The following is a 23,148-nucleotide window of genomic DNA, read 5'->3' on the forward strand; positions in this document are numbered from 1 at the left end:
GTGTCTTTTATTGGAGGAGTTCTTAATAGATTATAGTTATTTTGAAGCCAAAAATTTTCAATTTAAAAATAGAAGTGAAGAAATAGGAACAGATTGGAGTTTGGAGGAAAAAAAATTAGAGCAAAAAAGAGAAATATAACAGGAAGGCTCTGTACAGGGAAAGCTTGTCTTCAGCTGCTTCTCAGATATCCTCAGGATTGTGTAGACAACTAGTGAGGTGAAGACTAGAATCGAGTTCAGAACAATGAGTCTTAACAATTTTTGAGTTATGAAAATTTGATGAAAACAATTAGATGAAAGCTATGGATAAGCATTCCAGAATACTGAACATCTGTTTGCATACACATTTGTTTACAGTTGATTTCAGGGGGTTCATGGGCCTCACAAAAATTCTTCTTTTGAGAGTGGATCAGAATCACTCATGGTGTTTTCAGAATACAGATGCCTCAGCCTCCCATACCCCAGACCTCCTCAGCTGGGTTAAGACAGGTTCCATTATGGTTGGGATGGTTGATTCCTAAAGTTGGGATAAATGTTTCAATAACTAGTGTTCATCTCTAACTGAGGGTGCTCCCGTGTGATGGGCTTTTGTCTGCTGGAATCGTCTCACTGCTGGCTGGGCTGAGCTTCCTCAGAAGGTGGAACTCGGAGTCCTGGTTAACAGCCTGTAGAGTCGGGACCAGCCCAGGTGAGGCCTGGTGTTGAGATATGGTGCTGAGAGGTACTACCAATCCTACTGATGGCCTCTTCTGCTCTCCGGGGTCTCAGGCTACACCTTGAAGAAGAGCCATGTTTTGTTTTCAGAATAGCAGCCAATGGTTCCTCCCTGGTATTGATTTTTATGTTTTTTCATTTGTAAATAAGTGCGTGTTTCATGCTGTTAAAATATTGAATGCTAAAAAAAAATTTTAAGGCAGAAAAATTCATAGCCTCTTGAGAAGCTTATGTTTATTATGTTATGGGTCATCTCTTCCAGTCTTCTGCCTTGTTTACAGTCCTGCTTTAAAGTTTATATTTCTCTAGCTATTCACCATCGTTAGTCCAGCATCTAAGCTAATTGGTAATGTTGCACTCTCTAACTATGCACTTATGGAATCTCTAAAACGATATAATTAGCAAGTGGACCCATATCCATAGTCACCAATTCACAGTAATTGGTTAGTTACATAGAAGGTGGTTAAAATAGAGAAGCCCCAAAAGTATACACACAGCCTATTTTAACTTAAAACATATGCAAGTGCATTCTTTTGCCAGTCTTTTGTTCTGAGTATGAGCCCCTACTGGAGTTCTGGTCTCTTGCAAAAACCCATGAACTGCATCACCCACCATTTTCAGTTTTGGTTTCTTTAAAGTAGAGCAATAATTTGACACTTGTGAAGCAATCTGAGTGCAGAACATCTCTAGATTATAGTGATTTTGTTATTCTCTTTTACAGTTACTTCACCCATGCCTAACCTGCAACAGTATTTAAAAATAGCACCTAGCTTTTCTCGACTTGGTTTTTATAGAAAAGAGAACCCGTTTTCTTTCTGTGCACCATTTCATCATTTTACCTAAATTTTAATTAAATTATATAATTTCAGTAACTTGTACAACTGATATAAACTGGTTTGGGAACAAATCAAATGACTCCTGGTAAAAATATGACTAAACTGGTAGCAGCAGGAGTACACAGGTAGAGTAAATACTGACAACAAAGAGTAGCCCCCTCTGGCCGCAACTAGAGAAAGCCCACCCTCAGCAACAAAGACCCAATGCAGCCAAAAATAAATAAATTAATTAATTAATTAAAAAAAAGAGGATCTACACAGCATTGTTGTACAGATTGAATGATTAGAACTAGATCAGGGCAGTTATGAGCAGAAGGTCAGTCTCTACAAGGCTCTGTGGAATCAACCTCCCATGGCAAACATAGTTTTCACCTTTACCTGAGCATTTAATTTTTCTGCATTTAACAAAATTTACAATAACAAATATTTATAGTTTCAAGGTTACATGCCAACAATCTTTAGAATTATGGAAAAAAACGTTCAATTTTATAGAAAAGCTCTGTGCTCTTGTTAACAAATAGATTTGGATAAAAGCTAACTGTGATTTCAAGATATAGAATATGTACAGATTTAACTTAAATTTTATAATCAGTATATAAATATTAATTAACCTTTTAATCTATCAAAACATGTTAATTAAAAAAATTTTTTTTATATCCCCTCCCTCTTGCGTCTCCTTCCCACCCTCCCTATCCCACCCCCCTAGGTGGTCACAAAGCACCTACCCAGCTGATCTCCCTGTGCTATGTTCGCACTAGCTAGATATTTCACATTTGGTAGTGTATATATGTCAATGCCACTCTCTCATTTTGTCCCAGCTTACCCTTCTATCAAAACAATTGTTAATTTTTTTTACCTTCAGAATCTCTAAATTTTTTCTTTTGATTTAACAGATTTTTTTTTTTTTTTACATTGTATGATTCCATTTATGTGAAATGTCCAGAATGGGTAAAGCTCCAGAGATACAATGTAGATGGATGGTTGCCAGAGGTGGAGGAGGGGGAAGTGAAAGTATAGGCAATGTTATCATCTGTACCTTTATCCACCTTTGAGCCTGTGTCCTAGATCCCATTTCTAACTAGGCTGACACTGTCACCTGTAGCCTCTTAGCTTCCCCACATCCCATAAATCCTAAGCTCTGATGACTCCACTTTCTTTGATTAATGGCTTTCAGGAAGGATTTTGCTTCTGCTGGATGGTAACAAATTGTGGGATGGACTGAGGTCACAAAACCTGTTTTCTCTTGTGGGTTCAGTGAGGTTTGAACCCAAGTCTCCAGAGATGAAAACTTACTTCTTTAACCCACGACATCAGGAGCCTCCCCTTAATCTGCAGGATCTCTGAATATTTTTAAAAATTTTTATTGGAGTATAGCTGATTTATAATGTTGTGTTAGTTCCAGGTGTACAGCAACGTGAATCACGTATACATATACATATATCCACTCTTTTTTAGATTCTTTTCCCATATAGGCCATTACCGAGTATCAAGTAGAATTCCCTGTGCTATAGAGCAGGTCCTTATTAGTTATCTATTTTATTTTATTTTTTTGCGGTACATGGGCCTCTCACTGCTGTGGCCTCTCCCGTTGCGGAGCACAGGCTCCAGATGCGCAGGCTCAGCGGCCATGGCTCATGGGCCTAGCCGCTCCGCAGCGTGTGGGATCTTCCCGGACTGGGGCACGAACCCGCGTCCCCAGCATCAGCAGACGGACTCTCAACCACTGCGCCACCACGGAAGCCCTATTTATCTATTTTATATATAGTAGCGTATATATATCAATCCCAATCTCCTAATTTATCCCTCCCTGCCTTACCCCCTGTTAACCATAAGTTTGTTTTCTACATTTGTGACTCTATTTCTGTTTCATAAGTAAGTTCATTTGTATCATTTTTTTAAGAGTCCACATATAAGTGATATCATATATTTGTCTTTGTCTGACTTATTTCACTTAGTATGATAATCTCTAGGTCCATCCATGTTGCTGCAAATGGCATTATCTCATTCTTTTTATGGCTGAGTAATATTCCATTGTGTATATGTACCAAAACAAATGTTAATTTTGAATGAAATGGCTTAAATTCTCAACAGTGCTTTCTTTCTTTTTTTTCAACAATGCTTTCTTAAAGTTTCTGTCAGAATTCCTGCTAAACTTCTTGTCATCTCTGTTTTTATTTTAATTTGAATCAAAGACATTTAAGGTTGATAATAATTTATTTCCACCTCAATAAATAGTATTTATATTTAGCTAGATTAAGATATTACTATAAAACCCAGCTAGTGAATTTCCCTGCTTTCTTCAAAAGTAATAAAAAAATTGTCCTTAATCCTAAGAATGCTATCATGTTCTTTCCTCCCTGGCATTTAAATCAATGTAAAAATGTCCCTTGGAATAATATCTCTGGGGGACTGCAAAAGAAATAAAACACATGGTGTCCTCCCAAGGCTTGTAGTCTGGTTTGAGAAACAAGATTGACACACTTGAAACAAATTATAGCAAACATCTGATTTAGTATAAATGAGAAGTACAAGCAATAGTTGCTGAAGATCCAGCTTTGCATAGTTTATTTTGTGTATAGTAGAGGCTTGAGTGATTGGGAAATTTGGGGGACGTATGTGGGACTAAAACTGGATCCAGAAGAATAAGTGGAATTTGAACTGACTAGGGAATAAGGGAGAGAATTCTGGGTAGGAGGGAAAAGGCCTGGCCTGGCATGTTAGGGGCAAGATGCTTTTAGGAAACAGACCAGAGAGTAGGATCTGTTTTGTAATCAGTGTCCTTATGGTCTTTATCTGAGCACTTCCTAACTTCCCTGAGTCTTGTCTTGGCAGTGAATTGTCATTGGTTACACTTCCTTTTTTCCCTTATGGGAGAATGTCCATAAGACCAATCATCTATTCTAGCCTACCATTCAGTCCTTGACGGCATGGCATTGGGAAGGTTCTGTGGGGATGCATTTATAATAATGATAACCATCTTTTACCCAGTGCCTTTTAGGGACCTGTATCAGTCAGAATAGGCTAGGTTATACTGCAGTAACAAACATCATCAAAATTTCAGTAGGTTAAAAGAAGAAATATTTATCACTCATGCTATATTCCCAGTGTGGGTTGGGGAGGGAGGTGAGAGGCAAGATCTCACCTTCTTGCTGTCATTCAGGGACTCAAGATGCCCTTGCCTCAACTTAGATATACCATTGCCATTCATCAGAGAGGCCTGAATCTTTTCTAATCCTCCTTTTTAACTCACTGAGGATTCATCGTCCATGACATTTTCAGAGCCACTGGTGAATTTTTTAGTATATTCCACATCTTATGGATGAAGAATTTCATAAGTTTGTTACCCCTTGCATCAATGAGTGTGTAAGTGCAAGACAGCCATTGTGGTTTTCACCTGGGAATCCCTTCTAAGTTGCTATTGGGCGTAAAATGTCTGTTTTTTTTTTTTTTTTTTTGCGGTACGCGGGCCTCTCACTGTTGTGGCTTCTCCCGTTGTGGAGCACAGGCTCCGGACGCGCAGGCTCAGCGGCCATGGCTCACGGGCCCAGCTGCTCCACGGCATGTGGGATCTTCTTGGACCGGGTCACGAACCCGTGTCCCCTGCATCGGCAGGCGGACTATCAACCACTGCGCCACCAGGGAAGCCCAAAATGTCTATCTTAACAGTAAAACTAGATATGGGGAAGATAAAACTCTTGGACCTGGGATGAAGGCAGCATGGTGTAGCAGAGCAACGATGGGACTAGCAGCCTAGAGGTATGGGTCCAAGTCACAGCCCTCCTCCTCCTACCGATGTGACTTGTATGTCACTTCACCTCTCTAAGCTTCATTTTCTTCAATTATAATATAAAGGAGTTGGTCTAGATCACTCTTTAGGTCTTTTAGAATACAGTGATTCTCTATTAGTATGAAACAAATAAAATTTAAGGCTAGAAATAGTTTCTGTCTTCTGAATTCTATAACTTGTTTATTTTTAAAGCTCTTCCTGTGGATGGAAGTTTGCTTGTTTTTCTTTAATGCAAGGAGTGTTAGTGCTCCTTTCTCATACAATTAAGAAATATGGTCAACATTTTTCATCAGTTTAGATCTGCTGTATTTATTTTCACAATCTGTCCCCTTTACTCTTTGTTATTTCCAGTTTGAAATGGGGAAAGGGGACTGGGCCAAGGTCAGATGACACTTTGGCAGCTTCACTTCTAACCTTTGAGAGTCCCTTTCTCTTTCACCAAAGAACTCTCAGTTCAGAGAGTTACAAACCCGGTAATAATTGACCTCCGAAAAGGTCTGCTTCCTTCGGCAATTCTTCGTGTTCCTGAAAAGGGCCAGTTAATGATAAGCTTCCATTTAGGTTTGAAGCTTAAAGTGCTTTTGGTTCCAGAGTTGTCCAGCCAGCTCTCTCTCTGCCTTGTTTTACACTGCTGGCAGCCTCCCACAGATGAAAAAGAAACATTTATTGGGCTGCTTCTACTTGTCAGACACTATAACTTACAGTGCACTCAGACAGAAAAATGTTCTATAAATATAGAATCATGTGAGGAATGTCCCAGAACCAGAGTCTTATCTCTAATTGTCAGTAGGATTCATTCAGGCTACCAGATACTATATCATAATCAAAAGGGCCAGAGAGTGGCAATACGGACAATATATATGGACAATATAAAGGTGACAGTTAATAATGAATGAACATACACTTAAAACTGAGAAACACATGTATGCATACATACACACGTACAAATATACATACATAAACAGTTGTGTGCAACCGATGGCTTATAGTCAGTGGGATATGACAGCCTCATCAGGAAACTGATGATACCCTTGAACCGTGGTGTGTGGTTTTTCTGGGGTCCCAAACCCCATTTTCCTCTTTCTCTCCCACCCACCCTCGGCTGTCCTACTCACGGCAGAGCACCTTGTCTTGCTTGCTACGTCCTTTTTCAAAGGAGGCTACCCAAGCATCATCCAGTGTCTCTGGTTGATTTCCAGGGATGGCTTTGTGTCCCATCTATGCATTGTGCCACATGGAGCCGCTGTTCCCCCTGTCAGCCTGCGGGGTGGCTATTGGATGCTGCAGCTCTGCATCTCAGATGTGGCCTCTGGGATGCATTCTTTTTGCCATGATCCCCATCTCCCTGCACTTGGTGATGCTGGGTGACGCATTTTAATTCTTTTTGGTAATAAAAATCATGTCTTGTTTAGACTGTAGAACTGAAACACTTGCCCTGTGAAACTGCTCAGCAGCACTGAGCCTTGCCACTGACAGGCTTTCTGCTCAACATTGGGCCACAGAGCCTCTTTAGAGGTTCGGAGGCTGAGAGGCTAAGGAGGCATCTGCATGGACGTGACTGGCAGCCTCAGGATCACACTGAGGGAACCCATGGGGGAACTTGTGGTTTGGCATGAGGTTTGAGGACTCATGTGGCTCATGAGAGCCACCAAAGAGTCCTGGGTACCACTTATTGTACAACCCTGGGTCCCAGGTGAACTTGTGGGGAGGATGGAGATTGCTGAGCAGGTATTGGGGGAGCAACCCCTTTTCCTCTCATGCCCCCCATTTTCTTGTTTCCCTTCTCTATTCCTCTCCCTCCCTCCTGGTGGTTTTCCTGTTCTCCCTGCCCTCTGCTAACTCCATGTCTCCTTTGGCTTTGGCAGCTACTCAGGATTCAAGAATCCTTGAAATAACACACCGCTGTAAAGCAATTATACTCCAATAAAGATGTTAAAAAGAATCCTTGAAATGGGTTTATAGGGGTCCTGCAGACCTTCCATTTTGAGAGGGTAATGTTTTGGGAACTGGTAAATAACTTGGGGGATATTAACTGGCTGGAGTTTTCAAACTGAAGTAAATCCATGACCTCATAACAGATTGATGTTGATTCAGATGATATTAAACTTCTAAGATTCTGAGTCCCAAGTCTGGGTAACTTATATGTTTTGAATACAGTGTGCATGTATGTGGAGGGGTGTGTGTGTGCCAGAGAGAGAGAGAGAGAGAGCGAATCCTTAAAAATGTGATAAATGATGTTTCTACATTCCTTTTTGCTTTCTTAGGCAAACAGTCTTGTATAATCTTACTTTCATAAGACAAATGAAACTCCTCCCTTCCTTTCATGGTTGATGTGTAACCCTAGTGAGATCCATGATTTGACATTTGAGTGCCTACTGTGTATGCAGATGTTATATAGTTTCTATATTATGAAAATGAATGAAAACCTCTGCATTTCACTGGATCTACTCCAGGAATTTGGCTTCTCTTTCTGTTGTCAATGATAAAAACCTAAAATACATCATATATTTTATTCTCTTCACCATCCCTTTGTGTGTTTCAATCTCACCCAGACTTGAACTGTTTTGCCACACACAGAAAACACAGTGAATTTAAAGATGTCAGTTTAAGAACAAAACCCAACTCAAATTAGTTTGGCATTTCTTTCCAACTTACCAGGATAACTTAGAGAATAAATGTAGAGCTGAGCATTTATTCCTCCTTGTCCTTTTATTTTTTATTTTATTTAAAAAATTTCTTCCTAAAAGTTATCTGCTTGAATGATAGTGCATTTTTTCTTGTCAGAGTTGATTTGATTTCTGGTTCCCTTGCCTCCCAGCCTACGCTCTGTGTAATGTTGCAGAGGCGGCAGATTGATGGGGAAGGGATTCACAATGTGCTCTGGATTTGGGTTTCAGTATGGGTGCTTTCTGCTGCCAAAGACATTTAGCAGATGGACTTGGGGAGGTGGGACTGGGCCTTGACAGGGAGGGGACCTCAGGGTAAGAAGCCCTTTTGAGCTTGGCTGGCTCTGCCTTTCCCATCTAGCCATTTGGACCCTGGCCCACTATTAAGTCTATCACAAGATTAAAGAGACTGAGCTTTTTGTTGTTGTCAGTGTCTTTAGTTTTCAGCAGTTTGATTAAGATGTGTATGGGCATAGATTTCTTTGTGTCTTTCTGTTAGGGGTTTGCTGAGCTTCTTGAATCTTTAGGTTTATGTCGAATGTCAAATATGAGAATCTTTTAGCCATTATACCTTTAAATATTTTTTTCTGCACTGCATTCTTTCTCTTCCTCCTCTTGGATTCCAGTAACTGAGTGTTAGACCTCTTGATGTTGTCCACAGGTCCCTGAGGCTCTTTTCATTTTTTTAAAAAATAAATTTATTTATTTATTTTGTTTTTGGCTGCATTGGGTCTTCATTGCTGTGCGCGGGCTTTCTCTAGTTGTGGTGAGCGGGGGCTACTCTTCCTTGCAGTGCGCAGGCTTCTCATTGCGGTGTCTTCTCTTGTTGTGGAGCATGGGCTCTAGGCGCACTGGCTTCAGGAGTTGTGGTGCGCGGGCTCTAGAGCACAGGCTCAGTAGTTGTGGCGCATGGGCTTAGTTGCGGTGTGGCATGTGGGATCTTCCCGGACCAGGGCTCGAACCTGTGTCCCCTGCGTTGGCAGGCAGATTCTTAACCACTGTGCCAACAGGGAAGCCCTCATTTCTTTTTCAAATAATGTTTTCTCTCTGTTGTTCAGATTGGATACTCTCTGTTGATCTATCTTCAAGTTCACTGACTCTTTTTTGTGTTATATTCATTCCACTATTGAGTCCATCTACTGAGATTTTTATTTTGTTTATTGTATTTTTCAGGTCTGAAATGTCCATTTGGCTCTTTATATATCCTATTTCTTTGCTGAGACTTTCTATGTTTCTATTGGTTTCAAGAGTGTACACTATTACTTCTTGGAGTATTTCTGTAACAGTTGCTTTTAAGTTTTTGTCAAATAATTCCAGTATCTGTGTCATGTCATTGGCATATGTTGATTGTCTTTTCCCCACACCAATTGGGATTTTCCTGATTCTTCATATGCTGAGTAGTTTGGGGTTATATCCTGGGTATTTTGTATGTAATATCGTGAGACTCTTGAGTCATGTTTAAATACTATAGATAATGTCCACATATTTCTTTTTATAGGCACTTGACCTGTGGGTTCAGGTCTCAAGTTCCAGCCAGCCTTCTATGGATTATGGTTTCAGTATCAGTTCTGTTTTCAAAATCTTTGCAGTGTTCTTCAGATCTGTCCCACATGCATGACACCAGTGGCCAGTCTGGCACCTGGTGGAAGTCTGTCTGTTAGCTTGGTTCTCAAAATTTTTGATACGCTAATGGTTCAGATGCATGTGCAGATGCAAGTATCTAGGTATCTGGGGCGGGGAGGGGATGGTTTCTAGCACGTGCACTGATACCAAAATCTGTGGATGCTCAAGTCTCTTATACAATGGCATAGTACATTCGGCCCTCAGGATCCCGTGTTCCGCATCCACAGATACCGAGGGTTGACTGTATTATCTAGCTCCCTGCATTTCTGAACCTCTGGCTAGAAAGGCTAGACTTTAGTTACTCTTGCTCTGCTTGTGTTTTATGGCACCCTTCCCATGAAGGGAAGGCCAAGCTGCCCGAGAAGAGAGAAAATACTCAGCAGGGTTTGGGGCCACAACCTCAGATCAGAGAAGAAACTTCCCTTTCCTCAGAGTTTTAGGTGCTTGCGGACTCCTGCTGTGGCTTCCACCACTGCAGTGGGATTGCCTGGGAGTTGGGATGCTAGAATGAAGGAAAAGAAATGCAAGGAGAGAGGGAAATGGGGAAGACCCCTGCTTTCTCTGAACATTAGGAGACCCCTTCCCTCCTTGAGCCTGAACTAGAGGGCTTCTCCTGGAGCTCTCGGTCTGCAATGATGTCCACATCCAGTGTGCGGCTGCCTGAGTCGGGGCTTGAGGGGGATACCAGGAGAAAAACAGTGGTGACCTCACTGCTGGTTCCTGGTACTTTTGAGTTCTGGCCTTCAATCTGCCTGCCAGTATTTACTTTTCAGATTCCTCAAATGGCTGCCCTCTGCATTCTGTCCAGGCTTTATTGCCATATTCAGTGCCAGACACAGGGTGCGGACGTGCTTATCCATGTTACCCAGAACTGAAACAGATATTTTTTTTTTTTTTTTTTTTTTTTTTGCGCTATGCGGGCCTCTCACTGCTGTGGCCTCTCCCGTTGCGGAGCACAGGGTCCGGACGCGCAGGCTCAGCAGCCATGGGTCACGGGCCAGCCACTCCGCGGCATGTGGGATCTTCCCAGACTGGGGCACGAACCCGCGTCCCCTGCATCGGCAGGCGGACTCTCAACCACTGCGCCACCAGGGAAGCCCCAGATATTTTTTTTTAATGAAATTTTTGCATGGGGTACCTGAATTTTAAATGTTACCATAAAGTGTGTAACTGACCCCTGCTCTTTCCAAAGCAGGACTGATTCTGAGAGAAAGTCCTGTTACATGAGATTGGTGGGGAGAGACATGTGAGCTGCCACCCACAGACTCTGGGAGCCCCTAATCCCACTCGAGCGAAGTCCTAGAAACTATGGTTATCTCAGGGCATTCCAGAAAGACAATGGCTGGTGCTTACCTAGTTTCATGCTCTGCCCAGGTACAATTTTGTGCCTCCGCCTCCCACAACAACTCCCACAACAACTCCCACAACAACTCCCACAACAACTCCCACAGCCCCCCTTCTCCTTCTAAAAAGGAGCAAACAATTTCCTTCAATCATTGTTTCCTGCCCACTGACAGATGCTCTTAATTAGTACAGAATTGCAGCAGAATTGCCAAATAAATAGCTTTTGCTTGTTTTGAGTTTGTGTTTTTTTCTAGAAAGCTTAGGCTTCCCAAAATCAACTCATCACACAGGCTCAGCGTATTGTTTAGTTTGAGTCAGGGACTCACAACCTTGTTCTTTTCCACAGGCACAACCACAGCACAGAAAATCAATTGTTAGCTGTCTCTCCCAGCAGAAAATTGCTGGTTCTAAAACCATTCAAGAGCTTAGTAGCTGTGGGAATGCGCATTTGAGAGTATTGAAACATCGTAAAAATATCCCAGACACTCTACCAATTATCCATCACAATAAAGAAACTGATTATTTAAATCACTTATCATACAATTTCATCCCCAAAGAACTGTAGCATTGAAACACAGAGGAGTGGGACCATTAGACTTCTTCTTCGGTTCTTATTTTAAAAGAAAGTAAAAAACATGCATGTACAAAACTTGCTTGTACAACTGATGGTGGAACTGTTGCTAATTGGACAATTTCTGTGTGGCCTGCATGAGGTCATTCATGGGTGTGGGGAAAATGGCCTCTGAAGAAGGAAGCTGTTGTTCCAAATTTCAAGGCAAAGAAAGCTTTTGCACAAGGCAGAACCGATGATTCTCTTTTCATGGGTGGCTCTGCTTTTATATGTGTGTGTATATATATATGTACATATATGTATATATATGTGTATATATATATATATATATATATATATATATATATATATATATGTTTTTTTTTTTTTTTGCGGTACCCGGGCCTCTCACTGTTGTGGCCTCTCCCGTTGTGGAGCACAGGCTCCGGCCATGGCTCACGGGCCCAGCCGCTCTGCGGCATGTGGGATCTTCCCGGACCAGGGCACGAACCTGTGTCCCCTGCATCGGCAGGCGGACTCTCAACCACTGCGCCACCAGGGAAGCCCGATATATATATATTTTTTAATGCAACCAGTTTTGCTTGGGGCTTACAGTCTTGAGTTAATATATTTCTATTATATGCATACATATAGGCTGGTAGGCAAAAGAGTATTTTAAAAGATTGCTTTATTTTTTGCATTATCTTTTATTAGTAAAATCTTGGAATTCAGTTTCTTTGGCTTGAAAGAATCATTTTATTTTTTCAAGAAACAAATTTGATGCTGAAGTCATAAATTATAAAAATATGTGGAAGCCTCACGGCTGTGCTTGCTGCAGTCTTTAGAGCCAGATCCATCATCTCTGTGCACCAACTTGGGCTGACTCAGCGATCACTTTTTACCCTTTGGGAAGAGATGCTCAGATGTCTGCAAAATAACCCCCAAACAACATGAGTTAGTTGTGTATAGAATCCTTTGCGTAGTGTTAATTTTTGGAATTTTTTTCTGTATAATCAAAACATTTCCCCTCGTTAGAAGAAACCAGTTCACTTTGCAACGCATGTTTCCTGGAGGAAGTGCAGGATGAATCCTTCACAGACGAAAAGGGGTGGGGGCTGCTGCCTTTCCTCAGAAACCTGGGACCCTGCCTTTTCTGGGATGGCTGTCTTTGTTGTGGGAGGGGCTCCTTTGAACGACTGGCCTGGTGGTTTAGGTAGGGGGCCGGACCACAGATTTGCAAAGGAATTGGACAATGCCCCCCTACCCTGCCCACCGCCCCTGCAGGGGCTCAGGAGCCTGGCTGCTTCTCTGTGGCAACGCATTGTGTATGCTCCATTTGACGTTTCAGCTCAAGCCTGCCGGGGACAGACAGACCAGCCCCCAATGACCCCAGTGACTGTACTTCCACCACCTTCTGCTTAAGCTGCTCCTTTACCCACCTGAAGAGGAAGTGGGGGTGACAAAAGGGACTGGGAATCTACCTTCCCACCTCCTGGGAGTGAGGGGGGTAGCCTTGCCCTGGCCACTTGATATTTGGAGCACATGGCTAATGGTGGATGCTGGCATTTCAGGGAACTGTTTGAGGGTAAAATCATAATGATAAAATCTTTTTAAAAGAAAAAGATGAGTTTTTTTGCCTTGTACTAGTAAACACCAACCATGGGTATTTTAAGGTGCTCAGAGAATTCTGTTTGTGGGATCTTTGAAGGACAAATATTGATGTGTGCACTAGAGAATTAAGACAAGTGATAATTGAAAGAGATGATAAAAGCTAGTGGTTTCCTTGGGGAAATAATCACAAACTGCTGTCACACTGATGCCGATGAGAACATTACTTTATGTGAAATGTTTTTTAAACAGCTCAACCAAAGCATTAAGCCGGAGCACTTCTGAGGGCATCTGTCTGCTGTATATTTCTGTTATATCCCCACCTGAGGCCCCTCAACTTATGTTATTCACCATTCCAGCTGTCGCGTTTATCTTTGTCGTGGTCAATGCTCAGTGAAACTGAGAAATATCAGATAGCAAGATGGATACTGCTTGTGGATTCTTAAGATAATTATATAGTTTTGTCATGTTGAGTCACCGTATGGATTCACTGTTATTGATCTGTGACATTACTTTCGTGTGTTAGCCCAGGTTAAGTGCTTCTACTGTTTCTAAGTTGTCTCTTTAATGAGAGTTTTGGGCTTCTCACATTGGAGACTGCTTCCTATAATGTACATTTGGATTCTCTAGCATTTATTTTGGAGTGGTACTTGGGTACTTCTCTCCGTGACCCCATTGTGCCCTGTAGAGATTTCAGTCAAAGCTCTTGCAGAACTTCATTGCATTTATTGGTGTACACAGCTCTGTCCTATATTAAATTGTAACCCAGAGCCTGGCACGAGGCACAAATGGCCACTGAATGAATGAATGACTCCCTGGTCAAGTCTCAGTGCCTCTTTCCAGAGATGCTGTGCAGGAGGCCTTCCACTTGCCTGTCTAGAGCCACTCTCCATCCTGCTCCTCCTGCTCTGCACCCCCTAGGCTGACCTGTGGGCCAACCACAGCCTCCCTCTTCTCTAGCTTCCCCTTCGATTTGACAGTTAGGGTGGGTATGTAATAGGGCTGGATGTGATGGGATTGGCTGTGTTCTTCCATGAAACACCTTCTCTGTGCAGTTTCCCTCTCTGGGTTCCACAAATTCCTCCCCCACCTTGCTCCTTCAGGCTCAGGGTTTGTGAGGGCTCCCTGGTGCTACCAGCCACAGGTATTACATTACTCCTTATTTGTTTCCTAAACTCTGCCTACACCTTTGTATTATAAATAGTCTCTCTATTAAATTCTTCCCACTGTATCCTGCTGGGACCTGGCTGATATTTCCCCAGTCACCCAGATGACAAAGTTGTTTGTAACCTAGATATCATAATCTGTGTCTCTTGCATTATTTCAAGTAAACACTCCCCTAGGCTGGTCTACAACCAAATGAGAATCAAGTAGAGCAGGGGTCAGCAAACTACAGCCTTGCAGGCCCAATCCAGCCTGCTGGCTGTTTTTGTAAATGGAGTTTTATTGGAACACAGTCCTGACCATTTGTTTACTTACTGTCTTTGGCTGCTTTTGAGCTACAACTGGCGGTGAGGAATTGCAACAGAAACTGTATGACCTACAAAGCCTAAAATATTTGCTGTTTGACCTCTTATAGAAAAAGTTTACAGATCCCTGATTTAGAGGAAAACCATAATGTGGGAACTTTATCATTTTCATCAAGACGCTCCTGGGCCAGGTGCCAGGGTACTTGTCAGGGTCCCACGACAATGATGTGGGGAGTTTTAAACCCCAGGACTGGACAAACTTGCATGCAGCATTGTGTTGCTGTGCTGACAGCAGCGGCAACCTGGGAAGACCCTCTTTGTCATTAGACGCAAAAGGAGTGTGACCAAGCAAAACTAAGAGGCGTTTGTACTAAAGTGTGTCTATAATTTATGATTTCATAATTAAGTAATTTCCCAGAAAGAATGACTTTCCCTAACGTTTCAGCATTTCCCTGTCAAACTTATCTTGTATGTATCTGTCTCCCCCACCAGACTGTGAGCACCTCCCAGGAGCCTCCAGGTGTTGTTCCCACGTGTGCCGACCAGTGCCTGGCACAGAGTGGCTGATGCTCAATAAGTATTGTTTGACTGAATGCTAGTCAACAGCTAATTTTGAGAAGGAACAAAGAAATAGGGGGTGGGAGCCATTAACTGGGAAGATACATTACTTAATGTTCTCAGGTTCTCTCTGACTGGAGTCTCTTTGCCTACTCAACCTTCACAGAACAGGAACAGCTATACGAAAAGCCTGTTTCCCAAAAAAAGGTGCCCCTCAGGGCAGACTGACTACATAATTTTCAGGGCTCAGCACAGAATAAGAATGTGGAGGCTCTTGTTAAAAAATTATTAAGGGTGTCAGCACTGAGCCAAACACAAGCCCTTCTAAGACTGTGCAGGTTGCATGCCCATGAAACTGTCCCTGCCTTAAGGATCCCTGAGGAAAAGACAGCCTGTGGGAAATCATTGAGGGTTTTTTCAGTCCAGAGGACTGCAGGGGTCTCCGCCACAGTAAGGCAGTGCAGACCTGACTAGCCAATAAGACTGTGGGTTCTGGGGACTTGGTGCAGTGATATGAGTCTCATAATGCCTAACCTGGAATAACGCCTTACCACTTACAAAGTGTCTGCATTTATCTCTGACCCTCATGCCAGAGTGTACTCTTCTAACCCAGGCCCACACACTTGGCTCCACACTGACTAACCTGCTTGCCCCCCTCTCTTCCTTGCTTTCCGTTTAACCCCAAGTAACCTAGGCCACCCCATTTAGGGGCAAAAAAACCATAAATGTACTAAAGTGCCTCAGGGCTAGCCTGTTTCCATGTTTCTTTGTGGGTGACAGACAGTTCTTGCCATAATACCTGTCTTAGGCTATTCTGGCTGCCATAACAAAATACCACAGACTGGCTGGCTTACAAACAACAGAAATTTATTGCTCACAGTTCTGGAGGCTGGACGTTCAAGATTGGTGTGCCAGCATGGTTGGGTTCTGGTGAGGGCCCTGTTTTGGGCTGCAGATGGCTGACTTCTCTCTGTGTCCTCACATGGTGTTAGGGCCTAGGGAGTTATAAGGAGTCTCTTTTAAAAGAGCACTAATTCCATTCATGAAGCCTCCACCCTCATGACATGAGCACCTCCCCAAAGTCCTACCCCCTAACATCATCACACTGGGCATTCAGATTTCAACATAGGAATTTGGGGTGGGAGACAGACGTTCAGACCATTGCAATACCTGACTGGAGAACAATGTGTGTACATGAACAGTCCCTTTATTTTGTCCCCAGAACCCTCCCCTTCCCCTTTCCTCACCTTAAAATGGGGTTTAGGGGCCCATCTTAACCACTCTGCAGGAACCCCTGTGCCCAGACCCCCAGAGTCTTTCCTGACGCTAGATGTTCACCCTGCCAGCTGCTGGGGCTTCTCCCTGCCCAGGCCCCTGCACTTCCGCATCATACACTCTGGGCAGTACTCTGCCCTTGGGATCACAGTGAGCCTCCGGAGGTTTCCAGGTGGTGACAGCTATAGGCAGGGAACTTGAGCTCTAGCAAGGATTTTATGACTAGTGCTTCCTTTTGATTGGAGGGGTCCCCATTTTTTATTCTTCTAGATCACCACTACTTTCCTCCAACCCTTCATCCACTCTACCCTTGCTGTAAAAGGGGGCTTAGGGTTCTGATCCCCCTGCTCATGGGAGCTCCTCATGTCCTCAGCTGAAAGCTGGAGGTTGTCTCACAGTGCTAGAAGGCCACCCTTGCCAGCTGTGGTAGTGCCAGCTCCAGGGACTGTTGGCAGGTGCATGGTCCAGACGACAGGTGCACTGAGGTCTAGAACTCTGGGTGCCGCCCGCCGCTTGCTGGGGGGAAGGTGCCCAAGTGCCCTGAGGATTCAGGCATTATGGGACCATGACAACAAAACTGGCCCCTAGGAGGCACCTATTTCTGAAGCTCTAAGCCTTGGAAACCATAGTAGGCAGGGGAGGTTTTCTCCACAACGGGGAGCGGCTCCGGGTAATACAAAGCCGCAGCTGAGAGAGCCTGACGGGGTCGAGTGGAGTTTGCCTTTGATCAGAAGCTCGAGACAGACATCTCCTCTAGCTTTTGCAGTCTCTTGCTTAATCTGGTAGCTGGGCTTTCTCAGGCCTCATTTGTCTCCCTGTGATTGATGTGGCCTTACCTATAGCAGCTCCGAACCAACTCCCTGCCGCAAAGTGCAGCCGTGTTTGTTTTGCAGGCGGCTAGTAGTCTTGCTTCCCTGATGCTCTGCATCCTGCCCACCCCCATCCCAAGCTCCTGATACCTTACACACTGACCTATGTTTTCTCCTTACAGGGTCCCCGGTGGCATATAGACCTCCAGCCTTGGGCAGGCCCTGCTCGGTCCCTGGATGAAGAAGCCTTGAGGTTCCTGAGATACATCAGCACCATTCAGGTTGTGTTTCAGGCACAAGTGGGTATGGAGACTCTGTAAAAGACGCTAATTGCCCCCTTAAAATTTTTATTTATTTATTTATTTTTGGCTGCGTCGGGTCTTAGTTGCGGTGCACAGGCTTCTCTCTAGTTGTGGTGCATGGGCTCTGTAGTTGTGGTGCACGGGCTTAGTTGCCCCATGGCATGTGGGATCTTAGTTCCCCAACCAGGGGTTGGACCCGAGTCCCCTGCATTGGAAGGCGGATTCTTAACCATTGGACCACCAGGGAAGTCCCACTAATTACCCCCTTTTAAAGAAGGCTGTGGAGTTTCTCAGTGCCTCCTGATAGGGACTTGATAGAGTTTCTGATGCCTTGCTGCTTAAATATATTCACTCACTTAGAGGCATATAATAGATGCCTTCCATCTGCTTCGGCATCTTATCCCTTCCAGGAGTATCGTCACCCTGAGATGTTTTAATGATTCATCCCGATGTGTTTTAAAGATCCACTTTAGAAAATTGTTTTGGAAAACCATGTGAAGCGACTGATTCGTGCCCATGAGTAGGCAGTCCAGTGTGTCACAAACCAAAACCATCATCTGGAGGTTCAAATTCCATTTTGTATTTGGAGAAGTCTGCCTTTTCGCTTTTCTGCCACAGAAGCTTGGCAGACAGGGATGCGTTAGGCCAGAGAGTAAAGGAGGCTTTGCAGGCAGCAGGAAGAGAAGCTACTGAATCCGAAGACTCTCTGTTCTTAAGACACTTTAAATCATTACTGAGCACTGGCCTTCATTAGTGACTTAACACACTGTGGCAGCTCCTGCCCGGGCGACCCGAGCAGGCAGAGACCCTCCATTAAGGAGAGTCTATGGCTCTTGACACATTAATCAGGAGGTTCCATTCTCAAGTAGCCTGATCCTGAGGAAAGAGAGACGGAAAAGAAAATCAAGGCCCGAGGGAAACTTCGCCCTGAACTGAGAGGTGCTAGTAAATTAGAAACTCAGACTGCCTGTAAAGCTGCAGCTGAGGAGGCTGCACTATGGAGCTGGTATGGCACTGGGGGTCCGTGGGTCTTTTGATCTCCCTTTGGCCCACTCGCTCTTGGCAACCCACTTCCCCTCCCAAACCTCACTGGCGGCCAAGCCCGTTTTTCATCCATGGGAGAGGATATATTTCTGGAATTTTAAAAGGCTAGTTTAGGGGTAAAAGCAAGTCCCATTTCTCATATGATGCAGTCAGACAACCAGGAATTTTAATATTTGTCACCTAGACATGGAAGTAAAAGCTTGTTGAATTCATCATGAGTAATGGGATGATAAATTGGTCCCTGTGCTTTACATAATTTCATCTTATTTTGCTGCTGCAAATTAATTTGGTGGACTTACACAGACAATTAAAATACTGAAATTTTAATTTTATAGTTTGGTTTTACACGAAGAATAAGAAGCTGGATCTCTTAACTATGACTATAAGAAGCCCTTAAAAGCCCTAGAGAAAAATGAGAGGTGTTAAATTTATGAGTTGAATTTGAGAATTGTGAGCTTCACCCCCCAGTATAAATTGACCACATGAAAGCCTCTAAATTCTATTTTATATGTATTTCAGGTTAATGTTCTGTAACTTATAAAAGGTATGTTAACTTAGAAGAAGCTCTTGAAGCGTGAAAGTGTTGTTTCAAGCCCCTCTTGGAGTTTTCCCATGAGTTATGGGCTGAGAGGGAAAAAATTCTTTAAGAAAAGCATCCTGTGATGTAGCTCAGTGTTGTGACCCTGGGCAAGTTATTTTGCTTGTTTGGCTCTGGCTGTTCTGATCTTGAAAACGAAGAGATTGTATCAAATTATTTCTAAGGTTCCTCCCAGCTCCGTGAGCCTGTACTTTGTTAAGACTAGTGTAGAGTTATTAACCAAGTATTACTGAGCACCTACTATGTGCCAGGAGCATAGGCCTTGGGAATACAGTCTCTGCCCTCACGTGGCTAACAAACTAGTGGGGAAGGTAGATAAATGGACATAGAATTATTATTCAGCTTGATGAGTATAATAATAGAGAGTTGCTTGTTAAAGCTTGCTAGAAGATTTTTTCATCCTCTAGAAAGAACAAGATAAAGTTCCAGACCTCACAATTGTTTTGCAATCAGAGGTCATTTTACCCAGTTAAAGTCCTGTGCTTTTGTGTGCTTCCAAGTCACTAGACCAGCAGGTGGGAGCTCATCAGAGATGACACTAACTGGTTTAATCAGAATCCTACTGACCAATGCTCCCTCCCCCTCTCTATGTAATGCAGAGTTTTCGGCTGCTTTGGGAGCTTATGCCTCATTTAGAACTCATCTTGACAATGAAAGCCTACAAAGCTGGCAGAATATTAGAGTCACTATTACCTAAAATTTTCACGGTTAGCAGTAGTGAGTCATAATGGGCAAGGGAAAAAAAACCCTCTGTAGGTACTTAAGCAAATTCCATCTCCATCCTCTTACACTGCTTTTATATATATATATATATATATTTCCCTGAAATCCGTGTTCAAGCTTGTACAGCAAGGCCTAGCATTTGATATGTTTATCAGTTGATTTATTCATTCCTCAATTCAGCAGGCATTTGTTGAGTACCTGCTCTGTGTATGACGCTGTGCTAGGCACTGGCTGGGATGTCAAACCTGAATTAAATACCCCCCCCCCCCCCACACTGGTGAACGGTTAGCATGCAAGAGAGCTGTGTGTTCTCTAACAGGGTGGACAGATGGGGTGGGTAAACTTCCCCAGGCCAAAGGAGCTTGGGAACAGAAGCACAGAGCAAGGTATTTGGGTAGAGTGGGCATAACATCAAGCTCAGTTGTACTAGGTATTGTTATCTAATGTAAAAAGGCCATGGTTACATCTCTGAGTTCTGGAGGAGACGATACACTGCTGCTAACAAGCAACAGTTAAATCATAAACCCAGTGCTCTGTTCTAAAGGAAGGCTCCAGATCCAGCTTTTTATGGCAACCCCCGAACCATATGCCTTCAGGAAGCATGGCTTGCAGTATGAAATTAATCTAAGCAAACTGTTTTAAAAAGAAAAAATACGTTTTAAAGTCAGTCTATCTATCTATCTAATCATCTATCCATCTAACTGATTGTAAGAATGACATAAGAACCTATGGATCTAGAGATTCAGATTTTACAAATTTTACAAACTTTTTTACAAGAAGTTTCTATTATATTTACTGCTACACACATGCGCACACACACAAACTGGGATAAAAGCAACAAAAATACAACTCTTTCCTTGATATTTTACCTTTCAAAATAATGTATTTCATTAACATACAGTTTGATTATTGAAGTAATTCTTGCCAAGTCCCCAAAATTTAAGGCCTCCCTTTGCCAGATTCTACTTATGGGTTGGCAGAAATGCTGTTCAGGCTTTTGGGATACAAAATGAAATGAAAATAAATTAGATCCCTCAAGTTAAATAACTAAAAAGCATTTCAGAAAACACTTTTTCCTGGAGTCTATTTTCCTTTGTCCAGGCTTAATTCTGTTTATATGGCTAAAATTACAAGGGGAATTAGAGAGAGGGAGGAAAAAAACCATAATTACCTGAGTTAGAGCTTAGCTAGGAGTTACTGCCCTCGCTGATTTTACTCACAAGAGAGTTCATTGAAGCCCTGGCCATAAATCTTAACAAGAAAGTTTGAAAAATCAATATTTAATTAATTTTTAGGAGCTGAATTTTACTGAGTCCTTACTCCTAGTTGTTTTCAGAAGCTAATGTGTATAAATGAGATGGTTAATAAATGGTTAAAATTTCTGTGTTCTATTTTTGAGCTAGGAGAGGAAAGGGGAACATTAGCAGATTGAATGGAAAAGAATGTTTTTTCAGTAGGGATATCTGTGCAAGATGAAGTCTGTGGAGGAAGAAGAAATGCTTAAAGTGTTAACTTTAATAGAATAAAACCCCACTCCTCAAGGTTCAGTGGAGGAGCAGCTGAACCTCAAAGCCCTCTATCTTGACCATTAATACTTAGCAGACTCTTGGGGGCCTCTGGCTAATTGTAGGGGCCGCCTCTCTGGCCCTTTGCTAGGGGTGAGGTTGGAGAGGCTGCTGTTTTCAGTTGAAAGCTCTGGCCCAAGTGTAGCCTCTTCCCTTAATTTGCTAAGGCACAGGTGAGGCCAGGCTGGAACATTTCAGTGGGACTTTACAAAAGGCTGCCAGGAAACTCACAGGACCACCTGCGTAACAATCACCTGGGGGAGCTTATTAAAATGCATGTTCACCTGCATCGGCCTCAAAGATTCTGATTTTATAGAATGGAGTGGGACTCAAGAATTTGTATTTTTAAGTATTCCCACATCCATCAGAATGTAGGTGGGCCACACCTTGAGAAACGCAGTGGGAGAGGCTAGAGTTAGGTTTAAATGGTGTTGGGAGGGTACTATGAACAAGTACCTGCGAATGTCAGTCTCCTGATCTGTCTTTTGGAGGCTCTTAGGGAGAGTACATACAAAGAAACAATAGCAAATCATCATACCATTTTAATAAATAAATAAATCATCATACCCCTTTAATAAAAATACCCCCAGGAAGCTGCCCTAGAACAAAAGGTTCAGTCTTAAGAGATCCAGGCACGTCTTTGGGGCCCACCAAACTGCCTGGGCTTAGCTAACTGCCTGCAGGAGCCAGGGCGTGGAACCAAGTTCCAGTGAAGGTTGAAGGCATCGTAATCTACCTACTAGTGAAAACCAGCCAGATGAACATTGAGCTTTGACTAATTAGATTAGCAGCTTCTCCTTTGGGTGGGTGAGTGGAGGCAAGAAGTGGGCAGGCAGAGGCATAATTTCCATTTATTTGTGGGAGAATCGTAGAAAATGAATTATACAAATTAACATGTTGATGGATCCAGTTAATAAGTGTGTTCTGTACTAGTTGCTTGAGAGAAGATTCAATTCCATTTTCATTATCACTTTTTTCTTTAAACCATGGTTGTGGATAGAGAAGTATTGAGAGCGAGATACTGGGTTGAGGATATTGACAAAAATTAATCAATAGTGAATCTGAGAAAGAAATGGAAAATTTTATTCAGGCCAAACTGAGGATTATTACCTGGGAGATGGTCTCTCAGCTCTGAGGACTGTTCTGAGGAGGTTAGGGGGGAGGTTAGTAGATATATGATTTTGACAAAGGGGTCCGTGCAATCAATAACACATCTTGGTAGAAAGTTACTATTAATAGCAAGGAACAGGTATCTTAGTTAATAGTTATAGTGCTTTTCTAAGTATGGGCAGATGCAAGAAACAGGATTCATACATTTTCCCCTGAAAATATCTAACTATCTGAAGGCCTATTCTGCCAGTTTTTCCAGAGCACAGAATGTCTCATCCTGATTTTTGCCCTGAATTCCTTTCAGGGTGTACTGTAGGTCAGTGACTGCAGTGGCTAATGAGATTCTTGTAGAACTAGGTGGTGGGCAACATTCTTTATTCTACAATCCCCTCCCTTTTGGTCTTAATTCTGACCAAGGTTTGGGAGGCATTTCATGATCAATTTGTCTCACGGCACTAGGAATGCTCATTCCCAGGTCAGTCAAGGATTTCATTGATAGGCTACTTAATGTGCTATTACTGGACTTGGCCCTGTTAAGTATAGTCAAAAGCCTCTGGACCATCTGTC

The 23,148-nt window shown here is 42.9% G+C and overlaps 1 protein-coding gene across 2 annotated transcripts in view; it reads left to right on the forward strand.

The window, feature by feature from the left end:
* Nucleotides 1-23,148, forward strand: part of METTL24 (methyltransferase like 24) — a 112,031-nt gene that overhangs the window by 17,630 nt on the left and 71,253 nt on the right. Inside the window, exon 2 of one of the 2 annotated variants that reach the window (XM_032650626.1) lies at nt 17,422-17,520. In XM_032650626.1, the coding sequence (XP_032506517.1) occupies nt 17,422-17,520 (99 nt within the window). Of the gene's footprint in view, nt 1-17,421; nt 17,539-23,148 lie in introns of both variants that reach the window. The other variant, XM_032650627.1, reaches the window with a different exon arrangement.

The sequence above is a fragment of the Phocoena sinus genome, chromosome 12, assembly GCF_008692025.1.
Source record: "Phocoena sinus isolate mPhoSin1 chromosome 12, mPhoSin1.pri, whole genome shotgun sequence".
Lineage (NCBI taxonomy): Eukaryota > Metazoa > Chordata > Mammalia > Artiodactyla > Phocoenidae > Phocoena > Phocoena sinus.